This window comes from Esox lucius, chromosome 24 (genome assembly GCF_011004845.1).
Source record: "Esox lucius isolate fEsoLuc1 chromosome 24, fEsoLuc1.pri, whole genome shotgun sequence".
Taxonomy (NCBI): domain Eukaryota; kingdom Metazoa; phylum Chordata; class Actinopteri; order Esociformes; family Esocidae; genus Esox; species Esox lucius.
Window position 1 is genome coordinate 25,580,409 of NC_047592.1, and position 20,833 is coordinate 25,601,241.

General features: G+C 43.7%; 1 protein-coding gene across 3 annotated transcripts in view; it reads right to left on the reverse strand.

Moving 5' to 3' along the window:
* Window positions 1-256: 256 nt before the first annotated feature.
* zgc:109889 (WH2 domain-containing protein) overlaps window positions 257-20,833 on the reverse strand; it is a 35,784-nt gene continuing 15,207 nt past the window's right edge. For 2 of the 3 annotated variants that reach the window (XM_034290834.1, XM_029117238.2), the window contains 9 exons: window positions 14,215-14,354; window positions 13,151-13,285; window positions 9,589-9,742; window positions 8,290-8,407; window positions 7,428-7,508; window positions 6,687-6,865; window positions 4,618-4,917; window positions 4,092-4,489; window positions 257-2,888 (listed from right to left, as the gene is read on the reverse strand). In XM_034290834.1, the coding sequence (XP_034146725.1) occupies window positions 2,728-2,888; window positions 4,092-4,489; window positions 4,618-4,917; window positions 6,687-6,865; window positions 7,428-7,508; window positions 8,290-8,407; window positions 9,589-9,742; window positions 13,151-13,285; window positions 14,215-14,347 (1,659 nt within the window). In that variant the 5' untranslated portion in view covers window positions 14,348-14,354 and the 3' untranslated portion in view covers window positions 257-2,727. The remainder of the gene's footprint in view (window positions 2,889-4,091; window positions 4,490-4,617; window positions 4,918-6,686; window positions 6,866-7,427; window positions 7,509-8,289; window positions 8,408-9,588; window positions 9,743-13,150; window positions 13,286-14,214; window positions 14,355-20,833) is intronic. The other variant, XM_029117239.2, reaches the window with a different exon arrangement.

Below are 20,833 nucleotides of genomic sequence, written 5' to 3' on the forward strand. Positions count from 1 at the left end.
AGTAGTAAGTTCGTAGATACTAGTAAGCATGTTACTGGCTAATAAGCTGTTGAAATGGCCAGTTGCAAAAGCCATGCAGTTCATAGATGCTATTTGTGGTGGAGGAAAACTTAATAAGAAACGTTAGTCAGTTTAACACAATACTTAATGGTGTCTAGCGAAATATTCAAACTTGACGTTATGTTTTTCCTTCTTGTAAAGAATGCCCAAACATTTTCTGCTCACTGACCTGACTCAATAAACAAGCTACACAATCTGTATTTTCTTAAGGTTTATTATTAGCTTTTCATACATGCATGCTTTGCCTACAATTATTTGCGTGTTATACACAGACGGTTGGCCTTTTTACCTAGATACACATTCTTTACAAACAGATTCTTAACAAAATGCTATACAACAGTTTTCATTTAAAACAAAATGTTACTTTATAAACCACAGATTTTCCACAGATTTACAGATTTCAATTCACTTGGATTAAGATAAATGGAGTTGTTTTAGTTAAATTGACACATTTTGAGTTAAATGGATCTGTTTAAGTTAAATTAACCCAGTTTAAGTTAAATTAACTTGGTGTGAGTTATATTGACTTCAACTACGTCAAAACTGACACCCTATTCTCCATGCTTGTGCACAATCTAGTGAAGTAGCAATTTGTGCATTATGTAGTGCAGTATTTATTTTGTCCACTATCTAATATACTACATGAAGTGCATGGTATAAGTTGACAATATGTCTATTTATCATGTTAGCACCAACCGTTCCAAGACATTCAAGAAAGTTAGAACGTTGTTGTCATATAACTGATATTTTTGATGCTAAAATATATTTTGACTTTTCTTTTTGCCCAGGGGCCACATTATATTTCAGCCCTCTGCCCTACAACCACTTAGCAAATACAAACAGACAAATTAAAAACCAAAGCCTAGCCATTTAAAAACTTTCAAACATTGCTGAATAACAATAGATGATGGATTTAGGCATCTGTGTGCAGCTGTACAGCGCTACTTATGGTAAAGGCAGAGTATAGGATAAAACGTACATGACCAATTACTGAAATGTAATGTGTGTGTGTGTGTGTGTGTGTAAAAACCTGCCCTTGAGAATATATCAACCCACTGCATACTCTAACTGTACTCCAGTCCATTCTATCCCATACAGAATAATAACTGCAAAGCTATATGCAAACCTATACAGCTAGTGTGTTGATTCATTCCATTGAAGCAAATATTAAAAATTTTCTGTCACTAAGCTGGAAAGACATAAAAAAAGCACTGCACACTGGTGTTTGCTTTTTTGAGAGGGGTTTTCTTATTTTTTTGGAGTTTGGTTTTCTTGTATCGGTGAATAAGTTTGTTTTGAGGGATCATATTTGTTAGTTTGTGTGCATATGCATGTGTGCGTGCATAGGATAATCTCATGTGCTGCCCCGTGATGAGCCTATGCTATTCCTCACACTTTGACATCCCAGCATGCCTCACACCCCCACATCCCCAACACTCCTCTGTAGTGAGAATCCACTGAAACCTTGTGTATTAGTATTAGTGTTGGCCAAGGCAACTCCAGCGAACCGTCATAGGATTTGCATCTCACAGGATTATTTGTTGTTTTGGGTATACGTTTTTAAACTCTCTTCTGTCACAGTTGATATAGACTATGACCCAAATGCAACCCCATTCCCTATATAGTGCACCACTTCTGTCCATATGGGCCCAGTTCAAACGTTGTGCACTAAATAGGTAATAGGGTGACATTGGGGAGCTGTCCTTTCTATGTATGAGCCATATAAAATAACAATAAATAATTGAATAAATAAGAGAATACAAATGTTTCAGTCACCGAACTTAATCTAACTCCACTCATTCCAGACTTCCAGACCTCTATATATATTTACAATGAAAAATTATATTATGTTGGAACTTTTAACCAGTTGAGTCATATCCATAGTGTAATCTAGTGTTGCACTGTACACTGGCATTCACTGTAGCAAAGAGGTGATTTATTTGGTTTGTTGATTGGTTGGTTTATTGATTAGTTAATTGAGTGATTGCTTGATGTTTAATTGACTGACTGATTCTGTTATATTAACCATGTTTTTGAAGTCATGTGACATGGTGCTACTGAAACACACCTCAATATGCTACCTAAAGGGCATATGTAGTGTGGGGCTGAGGGCCTGCTCTATCCTTTTAAATGAACAAGGGGGTATATTTTATGGCCTAATTTTACTCCAATGTCTATAGATCTGAAACAACTAAAAATGTGAAATATAGAAATATGAATGAATAGAGTGGTCTTTGAATGTCTAACCCTGACAATAAAACGTATGGGTACACAATAGCTGCCTGGTACTGTGATTCAATAATCCCTGTGGTAATGTAAAATTTTTCAAAAGATGCAAACTGATGTGCCTAATGTCAGTTAAGTTTATTCTGCTACTTCCTGGCTTCACTTTCTGCTTTGCTCTTATGGGTTGAAATGGCTGCCCTTCAACACATGATGACATGATTGACTTGAATGGGGATGCCTGTTCTATTAATTTCTTTTCTATAGATATTGCTGTCAACTGTGGAGTGGTATGAGTGGCAATAGGAATAGAATCTGAACTCAATCATTTTGAATACAATTTCATTTTGTTGGCACATATATTGCTCCATAAACTCCCACCCTTCTAGGCTTAACTAGACCCTCTGTTACCTCACATGCCCTATCCCCAACCTCTGACCCCTCTCAGTCAGACCACTCCCCATTGTCCTCTCCGCCAGAGTCGGAATCTGATTCGCTGTATTCAACGGCGATGCGTCGTGATAGAATGGTGGCCACGTCGTTCCCCACAGGCTCTCTCTTTGCTTCTTGTTCTCTCTGCTCCTGAACCTTCCTTAGCTGGATACCTGGAAGTTTGGAAAGAGCAAGAGAGAGAAAGAAAGGGGTTAGATCCAAAAACACACACCTTCATAAAATTCACATTTGTCACAGGAGCTTATTGTGCCGACAAAACCTGGCAACAGGTGAAACATGCTTGCGTAGTAGTGCCTTCACCTCAAAAAAATATGATCTACAGAGATTAGAATTTTAATCTCAGCACCCTTGTTTGCCATGAAAAAAAACATGGCACCTGACTGTCTTCCAATCAATGGTCCACAAGAATGTTTGTCACTCAAATTAATTATTGCAAGCAGAATAAAAATAAATTATGTATTTGGATTTTGTTGATTTGCTATATAATATTTAGGTTAGAGAATACTTACATTGGCATTGAAGTGATAAACATCTGCCTTTGTTTTATCATTCCATAATGCATGTTTTTAATCCACCAATCTGTGACTGCTGAGTCATAATGTCAGATCTTGCCAACTAGTCAGCTAAGCTAGCTAACATTAGGTAAGCTATCGAAAGGAGAATAGGAAACATACCTTTGCATTTCTTGTGTGTAAATAATCTTTCCCATATGTATGTTTAATAAAACATATTTGAAACACAAAAAGGGAACAACATGAGTCTAAGGGGACTCATCTACTGCTGGGTATTAGAGCTTTTGGTACAGTTTCATAAAGCAGTGGATATCAAACCTCTTCTGGGGACTCACAGCCGTTCAGTTTGTCAGATGTATTCCAGAGCTAATGATCAAGCCCTTAACTGCTTCATTCAGGGGAGCCAGTTCAGGGCTACAACGAAATGATGTAATGAACAGGGGGTCCCCAGGAGTGGTTGGAGAACTACAATCATGGAGTGAAGCTGTTAACACAGCACTAACTAGCTAGGGATTTCACATAGGTTACTCATTCACAAGTAAATACACTCACACACATACACACTCTCTCTCTCACGCATACACACACTATCCTCTATCTGCCTCACCTCTGCGTATGGCTGCCAGCAGTTCACTGCGAGCTTCGCTCATCGGAAGCACACCTAAGTGTGCATACGCACACGCGCAGCCACGCACACACATAGAAAAAAACATGCAAGTAAACAAACTTAAAACAAGAAAAAATTAACAGACATATGGAGAAAAAAAAGAAACACACACATCAAAACAGCCACCCAACGAACACACAAACACCCTCTGAGCACCGAATCCCCCTCTTTCATACCTCTACGTATGGCGGCCAGCAGGTCGCTGCGGGCGTCGCTTATCGGAATCATCGGCATCTGGCCCTTCCTGCTGGCAGGAGCGTCTCCACCAATGGCTCGAGCTGGAGACATAGTGTGGGAGGGGGGCAAGCCGGGTGGGGGCGGAGGCGGGGCAGCGGGCGGGACTCCGGAAGGGGGGTGCGAGGGGGAGGGGACATAGTTGATGGGTGGGGCGGGGGTTGGAGGGGAGGGGCTGTAGGGTCGGGACATGACCGCCACAGCCCCGGGGGGTAAGGAGGGGGGAGGGAGGGGAGAGGAGGAGGTGGAGTCAAAGGCGGTCTGGGCGGAAGGGATGAGGGGTGGAGGAGGGGGAGGGGCGGGTGGGATGAAGTACTCCGGGATGGTGGTCGGCTGGCCGCTGAGGAAGTAAGGAAGGACAGAGATGTAAAAATAAAAAGCAGCACACCAAGCCTCTTCCGCTGAAACCAAATGAATGCTATTCGTTAAACGATGGAGAAACTGATTCTAGTCCTGTGGTCTTTTTACCCATGTGCCCGGTAGTCCTTGACCGACTGCTGCCGGGGTCCATTGAGGGCCCCTCCCTCGGAGGGGGCGGGTACGGCGTGGGGGAGCTGGGTGCGCCCAAGAGAGGCGATGTGACGTCCTGCTGCGGCCGCACCGGTTGGCGGGTTGGCTCGGGGGTAACCGCCCCTGTCCAGAGACTGGGTCTGGGGGGTCTGGGTAAGGTGGGGGGTGCCCTCGATGGGGTGGGGGGCGGATGGGGGTTGGGAGGGGTGGTTTGGGCTGCCCGGGTAGGAGTGCTCTCCGATGTCTGATGCCACCGACCTTGTTGGGGAGGAATACAAATGTTCAAAGAAACTTTTAAGGGAAACAAGTTGTTGGAGTGTCTCTCTAAGCCTAACCCTCTCACTCATGGAGAGCAGGGTCAAAAGAGAGAGTTATATTGCTACATTTCACCAAAGCCCACAACCTTTCTGTGTAGGAGATTTAAAATCTATGACTGACGTACACTGATGAGCCAAAACATTCTGACCCCCTGCGTAATATGCTGCTGGTCCTCCGCGTGCCACCGAAAGAGGCATGGACTCTACAGGACCTCTGAAGATGTGCTGTAGTACCTGGCACCAAGACATTTGCAGCAAATCCTTCAAGTCCTGTAAGATGCGAGGTGGAGCTGACGTGGATCAGACTTGTTGTCCAGCACATCCCACAGATGCTCAATCAGATTTAGATCTGGGGAATTTGTAGGCCAGGGAAACACTTTGAACTGGTCATTATGTTCCTCAAACCATTCCTGAATAATGGCCTCATTCATGAAACGTGTGTACGATCAAATTTGATCTTAAAACTATCATACGATAATTTCCATGACAGAGCTGTTGTTTATCAATATTACCTTTTTGTCCTTATGATCAAACTCATGACTGATCGGAGATCGTGTACATTATTATGACAAATGGTTAATTAGTGGATTTAGGCTATAATTTATGCCGAAAGCTGTCAATTAATAGGTTGATGATCACCACACCTGCAAAAATTACAGCTGTGTCATATGTAAATAAGGACAGGCGCAGCACAAGAATGTGTTTTGCCACAAGCATAATGTTTTGGCTCATCAGTGTATATCACATAAAATGTATAAGGTATCTACCACAATCGATTGGAGTTCCCCAATTTTGTGTTTTCGTTGTGACAGGACAATTTTTTTCACGCAGATAATCATTCTTTTCACAAAGTTCTATCAAATAGTTTTATTGGGAAAAGAGCAATATAACCATCTGACGCTGCTCTCTCTAAACCCTGCTTTCCCTGAGTGAGAGTGCTGCATGCTTCAGGAGACAGTACAAAGAATTACTTCAAGCAATTTATTAACTAAGACACCGTTGATATTTATTGTTGTTCCCCTTTAAAGTTATTTTCATACAAACTCCATACAGTTTTTCTCATTAAAATGGGCTGGTTCATGCTGCTTCCAATGCCAGCGTTGTTGGTTTCATTCCCACATGGGTCTAGTACCATAATTCTGAAAATGTATGCACTCACTATTATAAGTTACTCTGGAAAATATGTTTGGCTAAAAGGACTAAAAGGTGTACAGAAATACTGTTGAATCAAATTTTATTAGTTTACGTTTGAGTCAGCAGGGGGCAGAATTGAGCTACATTGTGCTGTAATACACCCTGAAGACTGACCACAGTAAGAATTGTACTTCATTGTGCTGTAGTACACCCTGAAGACTGACCACAGTAAGAATTGTACTTCATTGTGCTGTAATACACCCTGAAGACTGACCACAGTAAAAATTGTACGTCTTGGAGGTAGATTTGCCATGAAAGCCGAAACTAATGTGATTAGTTGACTCAATGGAGTTAAACAGGCTGATTGCTCTGAGAGGACATTTGACCAGGGTTAGTGCTTGTCCATACCTTAAACCCTAACCTATCCCTAACTTATACTTAACTCTAACCATATCCCTTCCCCTAGACTTTTTAAATGTAAAGTCAACCAGATCTGCCTCCAGTACGTTTTTCAGTAAACCAAACTCCCAATGGGACAACTGAGTAACTGTCGGACTGACCAATCCCACGGCTCACCTGTTATCGGGAGACAGCGACCCTTCGGAAGACATTCCGTGATACGGTGATGGCGTGAGTCTGGTGTCGGGGCGGAATTCCTTGTCATAAGCCATCATATTCCATTCCTGTCTGCGATTCCTCGCCTTCCGAACCTTCTTCACCTCTCTGCTCGGGTCCTCCACCTGTTTCTGCTGCTCCTGATGTAGGGGAGAAAGGAGAGAAAACGGTAGAGAGAGAAGGGATGTGGTGAGAGGAAGAGGGTGAGGATGAGGGAGGGACGAAAAAGATGACGGGAGAGGTTGAGGGGAAAGGAGAGAGGGGCAGGAAGGGATGACAGACAAACAAACACAAAGCGCTTTATTCATTGAGTTGTCTCCTTTCACACAGAGAAAAGCCCTTCCTTGAATCCACCCAGGGGCACTAAAAAACTAACTTCCAAGCAACATTACGCAACACTAAACACAATGAGCACAACATAAAAGTGACCCAAACGCAGACAGACAGGTTGAAGAGTTAACGCGGAACCATTAAGCTGTGTTAAGTGGCACAGAAGAACCAACACATCAGGGAACAGTCCCGAACATAAATAAAACTAGATAAGGGACACATTTTCAAGAAGGGGTACAGAGAGACAGGGTAGGTAACACTCAGGGGACACCAGACACAAGGCGTTGGATGGTTGGGCGTGGGGGGGGCACCCAGGGGGCCCGGGGAAAGAGACAGGGACGAGGAGACAGCGGTTGGGGGGAGCATTCTTACTGAGCTGGGCAGGGGGCTGCGAGGCGGAGCTTGTCTGCTGTGGGGTCGCCTACCCTGGCCTGAATGGGCTGGACAGCTGGTCTGGATGGAGAGACGGGGGGAGAGAGCCTGGCTGGGTTAGACAGGTAGTCCGGAACGGTAGTCAATACGTGGGGGGGGGGGAGGTGTAGCTCGTAGCCATTGAACGTCTAGTGCGCCCAAAACAAAAAAAACAGGTAGGTAGGTCGATCTCCGGCGAGCGGGTGTAAGAGGGGAGTGAGGGACAAGAAAGTGTGGAGAAAAGTGGGTCGAGGGGTGTGAGGAGAGAATTTTTGGAAAAAAGGAGGAGATGGGCCCAGTACAGCGGTAGGGCTGGAGGCTTTAAAGCTTAAACATCGGGGCTCTCAGTGAAGACGGTAATGAAAGACAACCTACCAGAAAGGGCTCAGGTAGATTTAGGTTAAGAGAGGGATTAGAAGGCAGGCCAAAGAGCAGAGTGGTGCACACCAGAGCAGACAGTTGTGAAAGGAACCCAGCGAAGCAAATGAGAAGGAGAGGAAGCGGTGGAAAGAAAGAACAGAGCGGACAATAGGAATCTCTTCCTGACTCCAAAAGGGACAGTTTACCTCACGCTCCTTGACTAAAACCGAGGAGCAGATCTAGTGAAGCGGGTTAACTTGACACACAGTCAGTGGCAGCAAGACAACATCCACAGACTCACAGTGAGAAAGACAGAGAGTAAGAGAGAGTTAGAGGGAGTGAGACAGATGTTGAGGGAGAGGGTTAGAGGGAGTAAAAGAGAAATGGAGCGAGAGAGGGCGTAAGAGATTGAGAGGAAAGGAGTGACAAAAGCAAAAAAAAGGCAATGTGCACACAGACATACCTTCTGTCGTCTCTTCTCCTTCCTCTTATCCTCTGTGGCCTGAAGCATTTTCTCTTTCCACAACATGAAGAAATAAGATGGGTCTGTGTAAAACTTTAACGCATCCCTCTTATCATCCCTAGATTAACGAAGGGAGGGTTGGAGAGAGTCAGGATGGATGGAGGGAGTCAGGATGGATGGAAAGAGTCAGGATGGATGGAGAGAGTCGGGATGGATGGAGAGAGTCGGGATGGTTGGAGAGAGTCGGGATGGATGGAGAGAGTCGGGATGGATGGAGAGAGTCAGGATGGATGGAGAGAGTCAGGATGGTTGGAGAGAGTCAGGATGGATGGAGAGAGTCAGGATGGATGGAGAGAGTCAGGATGGTTGGAGAGAGTCAGGATGGATGGAGAGAGTCGGGATGGTTGGAGAGAGTCGGGATGGATGGAGAGAGTCGGGATGGATGGAGAGAGTCAGGATGGATGGAGAGAGTCAGGATGGTTGGAGAGAGTCAGGATGGATGGAGAGAGTCAGGATGGATGGAGAGAGTCAGGATGGATGGAGAGAGTCAGGATGGATGGAGGGAGTCAGGATGGATGGAGAGAGTCAGGATGGTTGGAGAGAGTCAGGATGGATGGAGAGAGTCGGGATGGATGGAGAGAGTCGGGATGGATGGGGCAGAGCAGAAAAGCAAGGGAGAGGGAAAAGAGAGAAATGGGTCAGGTGCATTGCCTCTAGTGCATCGGTCAGTCAGTTTGATTGACAACAACCTGTGAGGAGGATCTTACCTGTACGTTTTCAGAGAGGCCGTGGGTAAACCTGACCAATACCGACAGGTCAAAATATACCGACCTTTAATGTCAGAGTGTGTTCAGCAGTGGCCATGGAGATGATTAGAGGACTTAAATGGGAAAAGCAAGGTCACTTCCAGAGAATGATCCAGTCTCTCCCTAAAGATCAACTTTGAAATGGTTGTCGTTCCAGGATCGTATGCACTGCGTGCAACATGTTTACCATGGCAGTGGCCCTATTGACTCTCCCCATGCAGGAACAGTTGATATATTCACAACTTTTCAAGTGCTGACCCTTGATGACCCAGTTGGAGTCATGTCAAACTAGGTCATTAAAAAGAATGGAGTTGGAGGACTACATTAAAATAGCAGCTGCTTTAAAGACTCCATAATGGAGCATTCATGAGATGGGGGCTCTAACCTTCTCTTAGATCATATCAAAGGTTATTCTGAGATGACCAACCAACAGAGTCGATTTCTGAGGTGAAATATACTGACCAATAGGGGCTCAGTATACTGAGGTACTGACCGATAGGGGCTGAGGATGTTGAGAGGTGGAGGTTTGTCACAGCGATGGTACATCTCAACCACGGGGTTTGGGACTGAGGTCCTGGACACCACCTGCTGGTCCTGGATGGTACTGCTCTTAAAAGCCTTGCGCATGTTAATGTCCTGCAGAGACACTGAAAAATACAGAGGCGTGCACAAAAATGTCAACAAGTTTCCGTACTAAATTGTTTGCAATTAATGGTTAATGTTCCAAATAGTTGTATCGTTTCATAGTGTATGTAACAATTCCTTGGATCATTTATAGTGCCTGGTTGAAAACTACTTCAATGAAGAACGCCTTTTCGTCAGTCCTAGTCTTTGTCTGGGAAACTGATTTCAAACTCACACTAGCAACCTTAAGGTGCGGCCTTTCATCCTTTCTGACTGAACTATGGAAAGATCAAAATGACAGACTCACACTGCCCTCTCAATTTGAATGAGTCATGCCCAGTACAGGGAGGGCTCCCTTGGCTACATTGTAGCCAGTGGGCACCCCCCAGGTCCTGGAAGAATGGGGAACCAGGAAAACAAGATGTAAAATTAAAGTAGATAAAGGGATTCAGCCACCATTTCCAAATGTCATATGTTTGTATCCAGTCCTCATGTTTCTGCAATACATAGTTTATATGTCTGTCTTTGTGTCTGTGTTCTAATCCATATTTTATTTCTGTAGCTCCAAAGTAAAGCAGTGATTGTAGCAGATGTTACAGTGATACAGACACAGTGTTGTCTTCCACACACATCCACACTCTCACACACCCACACAGAAACAACCTCCTGCCGCAGACATGTTTCTGTCTCTCGTGCGTGTGTGGAAGACAACTTGCACTATAAAATGTACCTTCATATTAAGAAGGGAAAAGCCTACAGTTACAAAAACAACCCTTGGAAAAGCCGATGAGCGGCAAGGTGTGATATCCAATTGAATGTCGATAGTGTTTGGTCGATTTGCTTGATACTTCCAGAAAGCCCACTGGGTGAATGAATTATGGAGCCGTAGTCAATGTTACTTTAATCTAAAGCACATCTTCAAGCCCCCCTCTCGCTCCTCCTTCCACTCTCTTTACCCCTTTCCCCCTCCCATCTCTCTTTCTGCCCGTCTCCTGTCTGCACTCTTTCCGTCTTCTCTCTCGCTTACACTCTCTCCATTTCCTGTAACTCCAACTACCTCCTCTCTTTCTGTCTCAGTCTATCACCTAGTACCCCCCTCCCCCGTCTCTCTCTCTCACTATTGGCAGAAGACCAATAGAAATTGGCTGAGCTTTGCATCTCATAAAGTATTCATAATCCCCCCCCCCCCAGCCCGTCCAGGGACTGTGTTTCTCTTTGAAGAGGGGAGGACAAGGAACGGGGATGGATGTCGAGAAAACGAGAGTTAGGAAGCAAAGGGCGGACACGGGTGAGTGATGGAGGGAGAGAGCGCAAGGAGGAGAGGTGTAGTAGCTGCCTCTTTCCATCCTTCGCTCGGTTTCCCTTCGCCAGTGCAGGGCGTGTTGATAGGGCAATATCCTGACTGCAAACAGGCATGAACAGACACTGACTATCAAATCCCCAGGGCCACTGTAGCCATTTCTGAAATCCTCTTTCAAGCCATGTCTGCCTGTCTCTCTGCCACCCTACCTTTCTGTCTGTCTGTCTGCCACTAGAACCCAGACACAAATACAAGCGTAGACAAACACACAAAGATATGAAAACACAGCAGGAGGTTCATCTATAAGTAATCATCCGTTACATAGATGGCAGGGCTATTTTGGAGCAGGAAAGCTGCTTACACATGTGCGCGCAAAAACACACACACATACACACAATACAATACACATACAATAAAAAAACAAAAACATACACAGGGGCAACACAAATAGCCATGAGGGCAAGCTGTCACACACACAAACACGCACACACTTTAAAAAGCCTCTCTCCTGTCCCTTTGGCCTAACAACTTGACAGGTCAGCAACCACACACGCAATCGGATGCACACACAGACACGCGCATACAAGGCTGGGTCGTCCTTGGGTCAGGCGGTATTGCACTCATAACGCACTCCGACGTTTGCGCGCAGCACACACACAAACACAAAAGGCTGGGTCATCCGAGGGTCAGACAGTTGTGTTCATAAAGCACGCTGACACACACACACACACACACGAGTAATTCCTTATTGTTATTATTCCCATTCCAAACCTCATTTACCCAAACCCCAAAATACTGATATTAGCCCTAAACCTGACCTATAACCTCAAACCCTAATTCAAAATCTTATCATAAACCCAGTTTTAGCTTTTACACAAAATCTAACCCTCTAATCTAACCCTGAACTAACAACCTCTTTTAAAAGGGACAGGGAAAATTAACCCATTAGTCAGATTTTTCTTGTTAAACCACACAGGTTGGGGAAATGTTTACCCTGTACTTTAAACATAACCTCTAAGCCCACTGAGACCAGTGACATATATCCACAAGGTAACAATTTGCTTGTTTTACAGGTCCCCAGCAGGTTAGTAAAAAGCCCCACAGAGCTCTGACATCTGACCGACAGCTCCCGGTGCTTAGCCAATACAATGGAACAATGGTCCCAAAACGGATTAAACCAAGAACATTTGATTCATGTTGACATTTTCCCTGTCCCCATTTTTTTAAACTGCTATTATTTGGTGATAAGTGATAAAAGATACAATTGCGCTTTGGGATTACAGTTTAGGTTTACTAGTTTAGTGCTAGTTTAGCCTCTTAACCAGGCCTAGATTGTCGCTAGGCCTGGGGAATACCTATAGAATTTTAGTTGCAAAGGGGTGGGAAATTTCTTTTTTTCTGTAACGTCTCAACATGTTAACCCAATCAAATGAATTGCTTGGGAGAGGCATATACAAGTGCTCAAGAGAATAATGCATTCAGTGCAACAGTAGCTAGCTAAGTGTAGATGCCAGCAAAATCGCTCAATAAAACCCCATTGAAATCTGTGGATGTATGTTGCGTTTGTGGTAAACCATATCAGTCTTGGAGAAACAAACCCTTTTCTAGGTAAATCGTTGCCATTGCTACTGGACTACATACTCGCTTTAGAAAATATAATAGGACCAGTATATTCACAGCACCCTATTATTGGACCCCTTCATAAGGATGAGCAAATAAAGCCATGAAAGAATGGCATTGCTGTATATCAGATGTATCTTACACAAAAAAATATGTCAAATATTCAACTGAGGTAAACATTTTCTAAATAAAAAAATCTTTATGAAATAATTGGCACCCCTAGGAATTCGTATGAACCAATATTTCCATATGTATTTATTTTGAGTGCATGATCACACTGATAAATGAAAATGACATTATTTCATAGCCTTTATCTTTACTCATCTTCTGAAAGCCATAACAATTTTTTTCTGTCAAATGTCAACATGAGATCATGACACCTCACTGCAAGATAAAAAAAGAGGCATTTACTCAGAGAAGGTAGGTGATGTGTTGCAACAAGGCTTTATACCATGAGCCCATATTCTTTGGTAGTTGATAAAGTAAGACGAATGCGTGCACACACACACACCTTCTTCAACAGTGGAGTCTAGCTGTGTGACCTTGACAGCCAATAGGTCCACTCTCTCTTGAAGATTGTTCATTCTCATATAGAAACTGTTAGCTTCGTTGAACAGCTCTCCAAATATGTCCTCCGCATGACGACCTGCAATGGGTAGAGACAGAAACACATGCACACTGGTTAATAATAAAGCATGAAAGAAGGAAAGAAAGGAAGACACAAAAATGTGATCATCAAGCACTCAGACGGAGCTTCATCAATGGGCAGGGATTCTCTATTGGCTGTCTGCATCCTGTGGAGAACATAAGGTGTGCCTGCCCCACTTAGTGTGTTTCTGTATTCTGTATCCTTGACTTATCCCCAGTGGAATACATCCACGTAGAGGAGAACAACTGCATCTCCCGTAACACTGTTTGGTGCTATGTCAGGGCATCTTTATTGGTTAGATATAAGGACTTTTCATTGTTATAGCCCTGATACATAAAGACATGTTGTACCACACATCAATAATGATTCGGCACAAAGGTGGTTTTTAAAGTGCACCTCAGGTCCCTGATGTGATAAGGATTCGTAGTTCTGAGTTGGCTAATGAAGCTTGTTTATCCCCCAAGGAATATAGACCACAATAACATTATGCACTCCACCTAGGGAAAGGGTTTTTACACTTGACAGTTCACGCAAGCAATCTCAGCGAGTGTGAACAGTCAGGGTCAAACTGAATTTACGAAGTGATTCAATAAACGGTAAATCACAACAAAATTATTGAGAAAATGTGAATTGATTAAATTAGGTGAAAAGTAAAAGCTATTTGTTTCTGTGTTTTACTTAACTTGATTAATTGATCTTAATTTCAAATTGATCCCAACACTGGTCTAAAGGCTTCTATGATAAATGTCACTGTTATCTCCAGTCTGACTAATACTACAATGCATCAAAGACATGACACATTCTTACATAATAAGTCCTTCATTTGTGCTGGGTGAAAAAGTGCATCCCACATAGGGTACATTTAAACCAGGCTCCTGTCATGCTATGCTTCACACACAAAACCCCTCTGGAAACACACCACTTACTGAGGCTTCCTAGTTGTTTTATGATGGCCGCGAGGGTACTATTGGTAACACACTCCAGCTCGCTGGTAACCCCATCGGGCACCGCGCCCCGGCACAGGTGGCGTGGCTCGATACTGCGCTTAACCAGCGGCATGGTTTACCTACGTGAGGAGAGGGATGGATAGATTAATTCAGGAAGAAAGGAGAGAAAAAGACACAGAGAAAAAGAGAGAAAAGAAGGAAAGTAGGCATCACAGAAGCCAAGCCACGCATTAACACTAATCAACACAATCCAAAAGCCTGATATCCGTTGATTAATATAAACTGACCTCTGATCAGTTTCCATGCCAAAGAAATACCTATCCTCCCTGACTTGACCACAGTGATCTAATCTTTGTTCAGTAGTGCAACTGACATGAGCTAAGTAGCATTGGCTGGTGTCGGCCCCGCGGGGCCCAGTCCCCTGTCAAGCTGCTTGCATTGATGCGACTGGGATGAATGCGGAGCCCACATGAGCCGGAATGGTTGGCACAGTGCTTACTGTTAACAGCAACAGCTAGTGCTGAAAAGCTACTGCTGGGATGCTTCCTACTGCCGGATGCTTCTGCAGTGGGCTCCAATTCCATACAGTGTACCACCCTGATCAAAATAAGTGCCATTTAAGAAAACACCAATATCACATGATGAGTGAGCAGGATGTCATTATACTGTAGAATGAGACCGAAAAACATAACCCTTTTGTTCTCTCCCTCTTCCAGCTCCAACCCTCTCTCAAGAAGCTACATGGAACAGAAACGCTATGTGATGTGTGTCAGACCAGTCTGAGTGTGTGTGTTCACCCGAGCTATCTATGTGATATCTAATTGTGATGGTGAATGTATTGGAAGGGTGGGACTGAGTGTGGGAATGGCTCTGGACCAGAGCGCTGACTGAGAAAATGCTGTGTGATGTGTGTCCCAACTGAGCAGTGCCTGTCATACTAACAGATAATGACCTGTCCTCACTCACTCACTCAATTTGTCTGTCTGTCTCTCTCTCAATGCATCTTTCTCTCCCTCTCGTCCTTTAATCAGACCTGGCACTCTAATACAAAATGCACCTTAATGTAGCTGACACCCAGAGCGCTGACCTGAGGAAACACTGTGTGTGTGTGTGTGTGTGTAGTGAGAGAGTAGTGTCAGCACATCAGGCCTCAACGGTTAGCATGTCAGTAAGCACTGAGTCTCCCTTTAAATAAAACATTCACACACTTATCTCATCTCCCCTCTCTCTGATTCTGCCCTTTAATAAACCAGTACAGCTGAATAACCAAACCACTTGTAGTATCTCCCCACTTCCACTCCCACCAAACACACTCTAGCCCCTGAGTGGGTATTCCTCTATATCCCTGTAGGTCTGTGTGTCGGTGGTGTGTTTGTGACTAGGAGTGTGAGTGTATGAGGCGTGTGTGTGTTTGTGTTTGCAAGGTCACCGAAAGTACATGTCTGGTCCCATTTTGACCCAGACACACAGCCCCTCCTTTCCCCTCGTCCTTTGAACCTGGAGGCCTGTCTGGCTGTCTGTCCACTTTAGGGTCCACAGATCACTCCATGGCATTCCCTTCATATCTCTACATCTGGTCTCTCTGATTCTCTATCTTCCTGTCTCCCTCCTCTGCCTTTATTCTCTCTCTCTCCTACTCTCTTCACTCCTTTCTCTCCATATCTGAACTCTGTACCGGAGAGGGAGCTGTCGTAAGTCTTCTTCTGCCTTTCTGTTTTTCTCTCCTCCTCCCCAGGAGTCGTATTCCATCCGTCGCTCGATCTAGCCACTGTTATCACGGCCTGTGCTCCACCAGAAGTGGTTGTTGGTTTTTGCTTGTAGGAATAACAGCGGGTGAACGAGTGCAAGAGACGAAAAGGAGTGGAGAGACGAGACGAGAGGAGAAAAAGTGTGTCGTTTGCGCCAAGGGGCCGTTACTATAGCAACACCCTGAGGAGCCTACCCTGTGACGTGCGCCACAAAACCCAAAAGCGACGTCGCAAACTCTATGAAAGTCTGCACCATTGCGCTTTGTTTTGAAAACGCTGTCACATGATATCACCCCCAAAAATATTGGCACCCATAGAGTTTTTCCACAACTGCTAAAACACATTTCCTGGATGTGTGCTACATTTAGGAACTGACAAACACTCATATCTCAAAACTCACACCATACTGGCCAAACCCCAGACTCATACAAAATGTAATAGTATACTCCAAACCATATGATCTGTTATATAAATGAAACTTTGCCCTCTAAAGCCAAAAAAATTATAAAATACAATGACCCTACTGAATACACGCATTGTAAGATGCTGAGAGGAATTTAAAACACTATTTAAGAAATTACAATATGAATATTGCATTATATTATACACTGTACATTATATCAGAGGGTATATGCTGAAATGTACAGACAATACCCCAATACCACAATTGTTCCTTTTTTTTTTTAGGGGTTCAAGCAGGAAGTGCTGAAACCCTATTGTTATTGTACAGATTTTTATTATTATTCTTCTGCCGTAAAACGCATCGTGCAGCCCAAACCGTAAGAGCTGGAGCTTTGAAACTTTGGCATATGGTAGTACAAAAATCGAGGAGAGGTTATCAAAATATGAGCCCGATTGGCCCATAGGTGGCGCTATAGCGACCTAAAGCGCAAAAGTGGTCATAACTCCTAGACCGTATGTCGTAGACTCAAGTGTCTTATATCCCTGTAATCCTTGGCTCAAGACGAACAAAACGTATATCTCCGATTTCATTTCCGCCATGATAGATTTTCCGCCATTTTGAATTTTGTCAAAAACCTACTTTTGCGAACTAGTCCCTGGATTTTCGCCCGATCGGAACCAAACCAGTGTAGAAATGTTCTATGGAGTCTGAAAATCAATAATTATCAAAAAAAAGTTTAAATTTCGATTCATGGTCGCTAGGGGGCGCAAAATTTAAGTTGTGGGAGGAGCCTATTTTACTAAAAAGGCTATAACTCAAGAAGTAGTTAAGTAAACTTCACCAACCTTGGTATACATGTGTTAGAAGTCAGTCTGAGGTCACAGTAAAAAAAACTGCATCGATTGGCCACATGGTGGCGCTATAATACGAAAAATAATACGAAAAACGTATAGACACCTGACCGTTTGTCCAAATTACTTGAAATTTGGTATGCAGTGTCTTTGCCCAAGGGGCCATGTATGCCTAAGAGGATATTGGCGTATCTCAAAAAACATGGCCGCCATTGGCCAATGAGATTTGAGCACCTATTAAACCAGGTTGACATACTCTGATCAGAACGAAACTTGGTGGGAATGTTTGGCACAAGGTCCTAGAGGTCTGTAAGAATTTTGAAAGAAATCGGCCACTATTTGGCGCTAACGAGTTTTAAGGCTCTCTAATCACGTGTTGTTACAAATTTCGTCAAAAAATGCATATCACTTGATAGATCTCCTCATGCTGAAAAACTTTGCCTCAAGAACCACTACTGTCAATCAAACTGTTCATTTAATATTCGCGAATATGTTAAAAACCTACTTTCGCAAACTAGTACCTGGACTTTCGGCCTTTCGGAACCAATTCGGTCTACGATGAATCTCTGGACTCTCTAGATCAATAATTTTTCCATTTGCCTGGCTGTAACAGGATAATTTATTCAAGTGGCAGGACAAAATACACTCAAAAGCCAATAAATCCCATAGAAAAACCCCAAACTTCACAAAAATAGATGAGCATATGTGTCATAACATAGTGAAGAAGCATGCAGAGTTTTGTGGAGATCAGACAATAGGTGCAACTATAACTGTCAAAAAGCTATGAAAAACGTACATTTCCAATGCTACAATGCCTGTATTGGCTGTGAATGGACTTTTCCATTTATTATTTCAGTGGTTAAATGCTTGCTAAATAAAACGTAATGTCTTTTGATGTTTGGGTGCTTAAAGGCCTTAACAGCTTGAACCCCGATAAATGCTGCTTGCAGCTTTAATTTTTATTTGTAATTCACCAACTTGAAATTAACCAAAAATGTATTTGTGCTAAGGAGATATAGCCCAAAAAAAACAAGGAAGGAAAAGTAAGACAACTTTCACAAAGGCAAAGGGTTACAGTAATAAAAATAAAAGGATGTTCTGCCTCAGGCTCAGCATCCAGTCCTGGGTCAGGCCTGAGATTTCCATCTAGATCGCAGGCTATGTTTTCTCTAGCCAGGCTGCGGGGCAAATATGCCCTGGAATGCCTGACCCATCCCTGACAGGACTCCACAATGATGCCCCCACAAGCTAACTCCATGACTGGAAGATGGTTTTCCTGTATAGGGATCTCTCCAGTAGACTTACCCCTTCCATACTCAGAAGAACCTGTCTATGGGTTTGAGAAAAAGTGAGTATGGTGGGAGGTACAGATCTGTAAATCACGGATCATTGATTAACCATTTCTGGACCAGAACAGCTTAGTGAAAACAATGTCCCAAACGGCAACATAACAGGGCCGCTTCGAATACACTTCTCCTTTCTGCCCATGTTGAAAAAGAGCTTCTCGACCACCATCTCTGAACGTCAGCTGTTTACTGATGTTACATGGCTCTAGAGTACCATGGTGGTAAAAGATGATGTAACATAACCAGGGATATCCACATGAGAATGGTGGTCAGCATGTTCGCCGTTGCTTTGTAAGGATGAACCCTACCTCATTCACAAAGATTAACTCATGTAAGGTGTCACTGGCATCAGGCCAGAATGTTCTCTAAATAATATGTGATTACATTAGATTTCAATGGATCCAATTCAGTATTGTGAATTCAGCAAACCACATGAACAAGCAGGTCATCATGTAGTCTAAACTATATGCAACAACAATTTTTTTTGTTGATAAAACCTGACATAATTTCCTTGGATTTGTGTTTCAGGAAATTGTAGAGGTCGGCACTTCTGTAGTTACCGTTTTTTGCAGTTTCAAGCACTTTATGACCAGGTATGATGGTGCATTGAAGAGTGTGTAGACAGGGGTGTGTAGACTTTTTATATCCACTGTATATGTGATGGTGCGAGTGCAATGTGTGCGCACATTTTTTTTTCTCTAAAATTCAAGAGCACCTCACAAACGTACAATGGGAAAACAATCATCCGTGCTGAACTGTGTCTAACAGAACCAATATATACTGAACTAATGACAAAGTGAAAACAGGTGCGTCCGCAGGGTGCGCTGCTGCCATCACTCTCCAGCTGGTGGTTAGCACACTGGCGAGGTGGAACGCCGGTTAGGAAGAGGAGCTGCGGTGCCACGGAAGCAGACGTCACACTATATACCATAAAAGCCTTCAGGATGCCTTCAGCCAACATTCAGGTTGCACTTTGGTAAACATTCTCATATGACATGGCTTTCAGCATACGTACACACATGAACTACAACAATGTTTAGCATTGGCTGGCAACGTTTGGTAAAAACGGTAAAATTAGTCTAAAGGACTGTGACAAATAAACACTGAAAATAAAATTCATACACTAATATGAATATCGTTTTTCTACATCTTGTACAATCACACTTTCATTTCATAAAATATTTGAATCACTGGACCACGCTAGGCCCACAGACAAAGCTACTGATGCACCAATGCAGCATATGTGCTTTACCTAAGTTTATGTGTTGCAGCATGCTTTAACATATGTGAACACTCACTCACATCCAATCTACTAACAGGTGAGACAGCGGCTTGGCGATCCTGCACTGGGTTACTCCCAGACAAGGTCTGTGTGATTGTTACCTGGCTGGTCAATAGTGTTACCTACCGCCCCGTAGGTGGCACTCCTCTACACACCCTGTGTGAATGAACTAAGTGCTGTCATCGTCCTTTTTCAATTTAGTTTGACACTGCACACACTCTTTGGCCAAAAGGGTGTGGGGGGAGGGTATGTTTAACAGAGACAGGGTAGGGTGAAGTGACAGTAAAGGATAAGGGGCAGGCCGTAAGGAAAGATAGAGGGGGAGCGGGGATTAAGGGAGGTGAACAGAAGGATGACTAAGAGGTATTAACTGCGTTCCCTCCCTCCCTTCCTTCATCCTGTTGGTGCCTCCCTGTAGGAATGTGTAAAAGACCCATAGTTTATGCTATCAACATCATCCTCTCCTAACCACCCACTGTGACAACAGCCTGTTCAAGTCTTGAGTTCACTAGACTAATTTTTTGGTTAATTAGCTAGCTAGCCTCTGAATTAATAAAGATGGATGAGTACAGTTGGGTCAGATGGGTACGCGTATAGGGAGAGACAGGGCTTGTAAGTCTGTTAAACCCTAAGATCAGAATCTGAGAGAAAAGGGCTTGTAGTCTGCTACTTTCGAGATGTCGCCAGGCTAACTCTAGCTTAGCTACTAGCTAATTAGCTAGCTAGCCTATGCAGCTACAGTAGCTGCTTATTCAGTCAGCTTACTATACACTAACCACCCACTGTGTGACACCTGTCTGCATAGTCTAGGCTAATGCAAGCTGAATGGCATGCTAATCATCTAGCTAGCCTCACTGATTATAGCCATTATTACAGGAGGAGACATGGCAGGAGTCTGTTAATGTACTCCCTCCTGCTGAGAGAATCATGACTAACAATCAGGGGTGTAGCCACGGCTAAGCTAACAC